The sequence below is a fragment of the Cryptotermes secundus genome, unplaced genomic scaffold, assembly GCF_002891405.2.
Source record: "Cryptotermes secundus unplaced genomic scaffold, Csec_1.0 scaffold2482, whole genome shotgun sequence".
Classification (NCBI taxonomy): domain Eukaryota; kingdom Metazoa; phylum Arthropoda; class Insecta; order Blattodea; family Kalotermitidae; genus Cryptotermes; species Cryptotermes secundus.
The window spans coordinates 516,440-527,379 of NW_019729249.1; the positions used below are offsets into that span (position 1 = coordinate 516,440).

General features: G+C 37.4%; 1 protein-coding gene across 1 annotated transcript in view; it reads left to right on the plus strand.

The window, feature by feature from the left end:
• The window catches only part of LOC111865628 (CAP-Gly domain-containing linker protein 1), a 55,875-nt gene extending 44,944 nt beyond the window's left edge, over positions 1-10,931 (plus strand). Inside the window, exons 14-18 of the mRNA XM_023853803.2 lie at positions 1,496-1,645; positions 3,780-3,929; positions 4,127-4,276; positions 7,212-7,350; positions 10,775-10,931. Coding sequence (XP_023709571.1) covers positions 1,496-1,645; positions 3,780-3,929; positions 4,127-4,276; positions 7,212-7,328 — 567 coding nt within the window. The 3' untranslated portion in view covers positions 7,329-7,350; positions 10,775-10,931. The remainder of the gene's footprint in view (positions 1-1,495; positions 1,646-3,779; positions 3,930-4,126; positions 4,277-7,211; positions 7,351-10,774) is intronic.
• Positions 10,932-10,940: the final 9 nt, after the last annotated feature.

Consider the following 10,940-nt stretch of genomic DNA (forward strand, 5'->3'; position numbering starts at 1 on the left):
TGTTCATGTTGTGTATTAGTGTTGTTGTATCTTCACATTCTACAGTGACAGAAATTTTTCCTTTAGCAAAAATAAGTATCATGATCAACATTTCTTTCCTTGTGATCCCAACTGCTAACCCAACAGAACTGTAAAATAGATACATCTATTCCCAATGAAAACTGTGAAAGATATGTTAACCTTAGAGGTATGATTCTCTTTTTCCCCTATTTCACAATATTTCAGAAATACAAATATTATAGAATGTCAACTGATGGAATGATTTAATTATGAATGAACTGGTAATGTTTTTGATGGGCGTTATAACTGTCTACATCAGAATTTTTATGGAGTTACTGAGAAAAATGAAGAAAATCATTGTCAATCATAAACATCTACTGGAGAGAAATTAATATTCATACTTCCAACTCAAGTGTAGTAACCATTACAGTGTAACACTTGTGGAGGAATAAGGTATAGTTTAAGTGCTGATGTGTATTCATTGAATTTGTTGGATACAGCCTCAGAATTTCTGTCACATGGAGTTAAAAGGGAGACAAGGTGGGAGCAGCATCTTAGTATTGTGACATTATGCCTGAAAGCCAGAATAGTTCACTGATAATGGTGGTAAACACATACCTGCAAAAACAAATATGCAAGCAACAGTCAAAGAACTGCCGTTTCTATGCATCAATGAAGTAAAACAAAAATAGGAGTTTTGTTTGAAAAGGTGTTTTCTGTTCAGTCTGAGCAAAGTGGTTATGAGTTCAGCTGACAATAGTTAGTTGAGTTCTGAAGTTCCCAAGTGGGCAGTTAGTCGACAGTTGGGCTCTGCAAGGGAGGCTGAGAAGACAGCGCTATGAGTTCAGGTGTGGAGTGTTAGCCAGTGGGCAACGGCATGACCATGTGTGTTAGTAATCTGTAAAGTGTAGTTCTGAGTGGTGTATACAAGTGGTCAATAAATCCAGTTCACCAATCTATACCCCATGCCTCTTTCTTCCTTATATCGAACTTGGTAAAATAATGTGCCCAGTATATTTGCCTGATATAGAAATATGCATTATAAATCTTCCCAATGTCATATGACATGAAAATTTGTTCAATATTTGTTGATTCATTTGTAGTTATGGACAGATGGATGGCTGGAATTTTTGTTATGTCGGCTGTGTAGTTATTTGAATTTCCTATGAAAGGTGACCACATTATAACCATTTTGAAATGACCATCACTGAAATCACTGTGGTTATATTTCCCGCAAAGCAAGTACTGTGTCTGACCTCCTTGACATAATTTTGAATTGGGTAGGAACAGGTCCCTCTATTAGTCATAATTTATATACCACCATAACTCTGCTTCCACAGACTTATTTGTAATATGGGGAATAGCATGAAAGTGAGTTTGCTTTAAATGGACAGGAGACTTTAGAAAGATGCATCCTACAAAATGCACTCAAAACTAGGATTGAGATATGTACCATGCTTCACACCTTTATGTATTTTGTGGTTTGTGCAACCAGGTAGCAGTAGCAGACTGTGTTGCTGAGCTGGAGAGTATGGCTACAAGGGGACTACAAGAAAGGATGGTGTTTGAAAATCTTCTGGAAGGGTGTCGGAAAGAGACAGAAATACTGCGCCAACACATCATGGAAAAAGAGAGATACCACCAGGTGAATAAGCCTGGGTTCAGTTTTAATCAAATTAGAATCATTTCTTTTTGTCCTGCCTTTTTGAAGGAAAGAACAATGCTCTGAATTTATATTGCCACAAAGAATGTCTACACAAATGGCAGTTAATACACACGGCATTAAAAGACATGAGCAGAAAATAATGAAATTAGTTTTAGTAATACAATTGAATGAAAAGTATAGAACATACTGATCTAGGGTTCACTTCCTTGCCCTTACTTCTCAATCTGGCCCTGCTCACAGTATTTTATGACCACAGAGACCCAAGCATTTGGATATCGTGGGTAGCCAGTCATGCTGACAGATGTTTGTATTGTTTACAGTCCAGTTCATTTTTACAAAATAAAATTTTAGCTGCTCAATATGAAAGCCCTCAGTTTTGCATGATCCTTAATTCCATCAATCCCTGATCCTCTTTGTGAGATCCATCTGATGTTATGCTATTTTAATGATCTTTGTATTCACACAGTTCCACTGTCTCCACTCTTGTCCTTGACCTTCATTTATCTCTTATGCCAATGACTGGATTCAGGTGGGATAAGTCCACCTGGATAAATCGAGTGTGAGGTGGTTCTATATGTTTTATCAAATTTGGAAAGCATGTATTTGTACCAGAATTGGTACATGGTTTTGGTTGATGGTTGATGAACTCAGGTGTGTTGCAGTGGTCATGGCTTTGACTGAGTGACAATTCTTTTATAGGATTTTTGGTTCTCGCAGCTGTAGTTATGAAGAGTTCTTCTGGGATATGAGACCATATAGTCCATTGAAAGTCAACCATCATTTTGAAGGAACTTGTCACTTCCTTCAGGTTCGAAGAATAAGCCAAGCAGGAAAGCAGTGGCAAGCAGAACCTGGCTTTTCTTTCTTCGACACTGAAGATGGAGGTGAAATGTTCCTCAGAAATTTTATTTGACTTTAGCAAACTATACGGCATCATATCCCTGAAGACAGAACTCTTTAACGATTCTTTTATTGGGTTTTCTCAATGGAGCACTCACTGGTTTAGTGCACAGGCTTCTATGCATGCAATCACTGTGTAGTTAAGCCATAGAAGCCATGTATGTGTATATAATGTGTGTCTGCACATGTGTATACATTCCTCAATTTAATTTCACTTTAATTAAATTGCTTAAATGAACATAAATAATTTGTGTAAGTGGTTATGTAGTTTTATATAAGAATATATCCTGTGAATAGGGAGGGTGTTCCAGCACAGTTATTTGTTTGCTAGCTAAAAACTTTAACAAAGACAGTTTTCTGCTTTGAGCTACTTTGGGACTATTTTTTGCACACACTTTCTTCATGTCAAGATCTTAGTTAAGATTTTCCTAACTGTTTCTCTGTTGATATTTGCTTGCTCTGCTATGCTTCTGACAGCCGATGATTTTCATGAAAAATCTGATTAAATTTTGCAGTGTTTTCTTCAGTTCTGCTTTTTGCTAGACGTCCTGATCTCTCTTTGTCAACGATAATTTCTCTTCCCTCAGAAAAACGTGTCACCCACTTGTAAACTGCTGTATCCCCATAAACTTGCAGTAGCATCTCCCTGATCTTGCTTCCACTCTTGCCAAGTTTAACAGAAATTTAATGTTCGTCTGTTGTTCTAATTCAAGCTCTGACATTCTCGCATCGGCACACCAAAACTCACTAAGGCAATAATAGACACCACTCAGAAAGAGACTGCCATAGATCAGCAACACAACTGTGAAATGCTGGTATGCCAACGTCATGAAACCATACTGAGGTTTCTGTATACAGCTGCCATGGCAAGCACACGGTGGCAATTTCGCGGACTTTATTGTCATACCATGTAACCCGATTGTTATAAGTAGATTTTGAATAAATAAATAAAAACTGTCACGTATTGAGTGACTGTAGATGGGGCTTTAATTCGTGACTCAATTTATTAGACAGTATGACAATGCATGATGAAAGTTTGAATGTTTTGGTAGTGATATTCATAGAATGAATTGCTACACCATACACATCAAACATTTGATTTGAGAAGTGTATTTTACTTCATATCAAAATATATTCTGCTAAATNTCATCATATCAGGCACAATGGATAGAGTTGATTAACCTTTCATGTATTCTGCTATTTGTGTGACCAGGTAGAACGATCAAAACCTGATAGCAAGTTGGAAGATATGGTTATACGGACACATATAGAAAAGACGATGTTGGAGAACTACCTGGCGCACTGTCTAGAAGAGAATGAGAGTCTACAACATCACATAATGGAAATAAAAGCAGCCTACCAGGTGAGTTAGATGTGTGTCAGCTCTGCTGAAACCAGAACCATGTATTTTACTATTTTACCAGCCTTCATTATGAAAGAGCAATTTCTTCTCCATGCATTTACATTGATGCATAAAATATTTAGATGACTGCCAATTGATGACCACAACATTTATGTATTACACTTCATATCGTGACATTGTGTGGTTTGTGTGAACAGGCAGAACTAATTGGCCTATTTGCCAAGCTGGAGTGTGTGGCTGCAAGGGGACTACAAGAGAGAGCAATGTTTGAAAACCTGCTGGTGAAATGTCAAAACGAGATAGAATTTTTATGTCAACATGCCATGGAACAAAAGTCAGACCACCAGGTAAGTAAGGCTGGGTTCAACCTGATTGAACTTAGAATCATTTGTTATGCCCTGCCTTTCTGAAGGAAAGATAAGCGCTATGCATTTACATTACTATTTAAAGTGTTTGTATGATTGCCAAGTTAAGTTATGTCAATCTGGCAGTGTGCCCAGTATATTAAATTTGCAGATGTCCAGACATCTGAAGATCCCAGGTAGTAACCCACTGATGCAGGCAGGAGTCACCTTCTTGAGGATCTGTGAGGTCTTTTAATGACATAGGATAAATAAAGAGTGTGCCTGAATAAGATTATCCAGACATCATGTTAGAACCCAACTGGATGGAAAACAAAAAATAAAATGGTAGAAAAAACACGAAGACATGTCGACACATTCTGTGGGCGTTATCTCCGAGATTTTAGCGAAATGAGGGATCCCCGTTTTATCCCATCCAATTACACCCCGTATTTAGTGCTGGCTGACTTATTTTATTCCCTAAATTAATAATTGCGATGAAAGAGATGAGATTTGAGGCTGTTTCATTGATCCAACAGACTGTGATGAGAGAACCGAAGGCAATATGGGAAGAAACTTTGAGTGATGGTAGTAATAAATACTTTTTTTCTTTTTTGTGGGTTTTGTTGGCCTCAATTCGGGAACTTAACTGTCACACTGCGTATGCTGACATATGGGTCATTTGATTCACTCATCTTCTCAAAATGAGCTTTATGTTTGGAGTTACCAGTTATTGAATCTGTCATTTATAGGAGGTTATATTGTTTATGCAACAATTTCTTTTTGACAAAATATAATTGCAGCTGCTCAACACGAAAGCCCACTGAGGGACATGTCCCTCAGGCACTTGCATCAATGTGAGATGCTTTCCTTAAGATGTAACTAATGTTATCGTATTTGGTATCCTGAATAGATATTTACCAAGAGGATTTCTCCTCATGTTCATTATGTATTGCTCATTTATCTTATCCTAGTCACTTAAGCTCAGCACCAACACTGTGCAACTCTTTTAGGCCCTCAAGACATAAAATTGTTGCAGTACTGTTCAGGTGAAGGGTGGTGGAGGTCGTACGAACAATGAAGTCACCAGTGTGAACTCCATAACAGCATAATTCAGGAATAACTGAATAGATCACAGAAACACCTTTCAAAACAAATGTTAGAAAACTGAAGAGAAAGAAGAATTTCATTTTTATATAAATGATACTGTAGAATTTGTAATTTTTAAGAGCAGGTTGCCAATTTGAAACTTGTTTTCCAAATCAAGCATCAGGGAAGGGGATTATATTTTCTAATATATTTTGAGAATTGGATCAGACTTCTCACAGTTTGCAGTGGGATGATTAAAAGATGGACACAAATAAGATATTCTGTTAATTTGATTTGTCTCATTCTGGTCCGTCACACTATCAATTACAAAGTAGATAACTTTCAGTCCAGTATGACATACAGGTTTACGGTACTTCAGTCTTTATTCGCCTTACATGTTTCGATTCAAAAGAATCATCCTCAGAGGCGCACCACGAGCAGGAAACACTGTCACATAAGATGTTTTGACATTATGCACATAGATTATGAATAGTGCTCACTATATCACAGTTTGCCCTATGTGATATAGTGAGCACTATTCATAACCTAAATGAATGTCAAAACATCTTATGTGACAGTGTTTCCTGCTCGTGGTGCGCCTCTGAGGATGATTCTTTTGAATCGAAACATGTAAGGCGAATAAAGACTGAAGTGCTGTAAACCTGTATGTCATACTGGACTGAAAGTTATCTACTTTGTAAGATATTCTGTACTTCATGCTGGTACCTGCATAGTTGTTAGACTCAAAACGAGATGGTAGGATAACATTAAAAGATTCCATCTATGTTCTTCATTTGACTGTGATTTATTAAACCATGCTTTTAGTGGCACTGAATGTTAGGTGATTATTATTTGTGTACAGAAAAGATGTAAAAAAATAAAGCTAAATTCTAGGTGAAGTACTAGTCTGACATTCTATGGGAAGTATTATCAGAACTATGTGAATTCACTTTGAATATGCAGCCTTGTTATATTTTACCTGGAAATTTGGAATTCAAAGAAAGGGTGTTGTTCATTGCAATGTGACATTAAGTGATATACATTTAAAAGCAGGTTCCAACTAAAGGTGTCACATATCTGTGTTCAGTGTATTGCTCTCCTTATTAGTGCAGTTGTTCAGTGAGCATATTCTCTGAGAGAAATCATTCATTTAGATTATAATAAATATTATCACATCTGCCAACTCGTGTCTCAGTGCACTGCTCCACTGTTGGTGTCCAGATCATGCCTGTCAACACACTGGATATCCCTGCCACTCACCCTGGCTTGTTTGGTTATGTAGCCTCTGTGAGGACGTTATCAGAGAGGGTGCCCCCACATCAACAAAACTGGAACTGTCTGACAGTAACAAAAAATTTTTCTTGGGTCCCATTATATTTGTCTCATTGAAAAAAAAGTATTGGAATGTGTAAAATTTCACAGTATCATATTTCATGAAAATTTGTTCAGTGTTTCTCAACTAACTTCATCTGTACAGAAGTATGGATGGGGGGATTGATTGTAATGGGCACTCTGTAGGATTTTAAGGTACAATGAAAAGTGGACACACTAAAATTTCTGTGGTTGCAATTCCTGTGAACTAAGTGAAGTGATTAACTTCTTTGGCTTGGTTGCCCAGAGTATTCAGTAAGATTTCTTTCATAACATATATAATGCTTATATTGCAGTGGCTGTATGTATGGAACCTTGTTCCTCATTTGTAACCTCATGGGGATCCACACGGATGTGTTGTTGAATGTAATACAGGGGAGTCTTCCATATACTGCATCCTGCACCATGCACATGAAACACTTGGTGGTGAGAAATGTATAACACATGATATCATGATGTATTATGTGCTTTGTGTGAACAGGAAGAACAAGCAGCGGTTGCTGGCCAGGTGGAGAGGGCACAAGCAGAGACTAGCAATTTGAAATACACGCTGGAGACCTATGTAAACAACTTAGAATTTCTATACCCAGAACTATGAGAAAGAAACATTAGACCACTAGGTGAGTCTGAGTGCCTTCAGGCATTTACACTAATGCATAATGTATTATGATGGCTGCCAAATAATGGTCACAGTAAGATGAAATTGATAGGAGGAATTCATTTTGATGTAATAAGAGTCAATAGCAATTATGCTGATGTAAGGTCCAGTTGGTTCACCTGTCCTGTCAATCTGGCCCTATTACATTTATGCAGCTCAGAGTGTCTAGATTTGCCAGTTAGTGAATCAGTGACACAGACGTTCATAATCTTTATGCACCAATTCATTTTTAACAAAATACAATTGCAGTTGCTCAACACAAAAGCCTACTCTACACTGGGCATGTTCCTCAGCCACTTGCTTCAATCTCAAATCCTCTCCCTAAGATCTAGCTAATGTTATCCACCTTTATATCCTGAATAGACTTTCCACAAGAGGATTTCCCTACATATTTGCTATGCATTCCTCATTTCTCCTATCCTAGCCACTTAAGCTTGACACCAACAGTGTGCAACTCTGTAGGCCCTGAAGACGTTAAATAGTTCCAGTACTGTTCAGCAGATGGGCAGTATAAGGTACAAGGTGTAAAAACAGTGGAGTCACCAGTTTGAACTCCATGACAGGAACATTCAGCAATAACTCTGTAGATCACAGAAACATCTTTTGAACCAAATGTTAGGAAAGATGGAGGGAAAGAAGAGTTTTATTTTTGTATAAATGGTACAGTAGAATTTGTAATTGTTAAGAACAGGTTGCCAATTATATGTCTATTTGGAACCTGTCTTTCAAATCAAGTGTCTTTGAAGGGTCTTTTTTTTTAATATATGTATATAAGTATTTTGGGAGCAGAATCGGACTTCTCATAGTTTGCCATGGAACGATTAAAATAAGGACACAAATAAGATATCCTGTACCTCATGCTGACTCTGAAATCATAATGACATTATTTCTCTTGCTTTAATAATAACTTATTTTGTACTTACACAATTGTAGGTCTGGGCACTAAACATAACAGCCTCCCTCTTTTGATACCGAAAGGTGTTGGGACAGTAATGTCTGGATTCTTTCTGTGTTGCCAATGTCTGTGAGGGTGTATGGGTGAACAAAGAAGGCCTGTGTACTCACAGCTTTTGTCTCTGTACATAGCTTAAGATTATGAATAGGGGCGAATACACCTACCATTCACAAAAACTAACAACTTTAGGAAAAAAGTTGAATACTAAGTGGATTCTGCTTCAGTACTTGTAGGACATACACTATCTATATTTTCAAAATTCCACCTAAGTATTGCTTTATTCCATTCAAATATGCCTTTAAAATTCAAATGAAGGCAGTTTCCTATATGTTTAGTCTCTTCCAAGACCACCAAAAACTCACAGGGACAGAAATTTTCTTATTTCATCTGAAACGTGTATTCAGTCAGGGTAAATATATCATGCTGTCTGGCGTTTGACAATTATGCTCATGCAAAATCATGACATAAAGATAAGAAACAACTGTTCTGAAAATGTGGCACAGTTCAGATATTTGGGAACAACGATAACAGGAGGAAATTAAGGGGAGATTGAACTCGGGTAATGCTTGCTTCCATTCAGTCCAGAACCTTTTTGTCTTCTCGTTTGCTGTCTAAAAACATAAAAATTAGAATATACGAAACTGTAATTTTGCCTGTGGTTCTGTATGGGTGTGAAACTTGGTCTCTGACATTGAGGGAGGAACATAGACTGAGGGTGTTTGAGAACAGGGTGTTAAGGAGAATATTTGGACCAAAGAGAGATGCAGTGACAGGAGGTTGGAGAAAACTGCATAATGAGGAGCTTTATAACTTGTACTCTTCTCTAAGTATAATTAGAGTGATCAAGTCAAGGAGGATGGGGTGGGCAGGGCATGTAGCATGAATGGGAGAGAGGAGGAATGCATATAGGATATTGGTTGGAAAGCCAGACGGAAAGAGACCACTGGGAAGACCAAGGCATAGGTGGGTGGACAATATTAAAATGAATCTTAGAGAGATAGGCTGGAATAATATGGATTGGATTGATCTAGCTCAGGATAGGGACCAGTGGAGGGGTCTTGTGAACACTGTAATGAACCTTTGGGTTCCATAAAATGCTGGGAAATTCTTGAGTAGCTGCAGGATTGGCAGCTCCTCCAGAAGGGCTCAGCTCCATGAGTGAGTAAGTAAGTAAGTAATATATAAATAGATAAAATTCATTGATATTGTCACCTGTAAGCGGGTATGCACGATGAAAATGACAGGATCTAGTTCAGATAATTGGATTTATTAGCACTTTGGTTACACTCTCTCTGAATTACAATTAGCACAGCACTGTCACTGTTTCTGCATTTTATAATTCACTGTTACACACACACTTGTCCCCTACTTGAAAGCAATTGAAACACAGGAACTAGTGCTTCAAATCACTCCAGATATTACTTCACTACAGCACACGTAAAGTGTTTCATGTTTACTCCAACAAACATTACTATAAATAGTGCTTTTAGTCATTTAGGATTTAAAGTTAATCCTGTAAATAGTGGATATCATTGAATAAACCCAGCTATGATTGCGAATACTGCTCCTATTGATAAAACATAATGGAAGTGGGCTACAATGTAATAAGTGTCATGAAGAATAATATCTATTGATGAATTTGCTGATACCACTCCTGTTAAACCTCCTACAACGTCCATTAACACTTAACAGCTGAATCCACATAAGTCCTTTCCATGACGGCTTCGTGTTTTTGACTCGTGGCTTTTCAGATATGACTAGCTACAACTGACTGTAAATGACCTTCACTGTCCCCTACAAACCTTTGGCATAGACCCCATAGGGAAGACCTATTATTGTAAATGTGTTTTCAAGTTCTGTTGCTTAGAAACAGATTGTATAACCCAGTTGTTCTACTGTTGCCTGGTACCAACCACGCAGAAGACACAGCCTCGTCTGTTATTGTGTAACCTACCAATGGACTATTTACCAAAAATCTCTACTCACAGGAACTTATTTACTGACTCATTGCCTAGCAATTGGTGTACATGTAAAATATTTAATTACCTCTTACGATCTGCTAGAATTGTGTATGTTATGCAAGGTACACAGTGTTGTAAATCAAATTATAATCTCAAATTCAATTCTAACAGATGGCCCATATCCACACAACTGTGGCAGATACTTGGTTTCAGTCCTTTACAAACCTGTGAAGTGTCCACTGCTGTTGCAACTAAGTTAATGAACATTAATAGAAGAATTATTAAAATGAATTTATACTCTCGGCCTACCCCTGTTATGTTGATGCCAGTGACTTTGAAATACCATTATAACAGCAATTGTTAAATTTTAAAAATGTTTTGATATGTTGTGTTATGTATTTAAAAGGTAGAACTCAAAACGTATTTGCATATTCTTCTTTCATTATGAACTTCACTCTTGTTTGTTGCAGATAGACAATGAACTGAACCCGGGACTGATACAAAGTTCCTGTATCTTCATGTAAAGCACAGCCATTTGTAAGGATTGAAGTTCATGCTACTAGGAATTGCAGATTATTGACTTGCTAAAATAATGCAACATAGTATATGTAATGTTCACCAAAACTGACACTAACC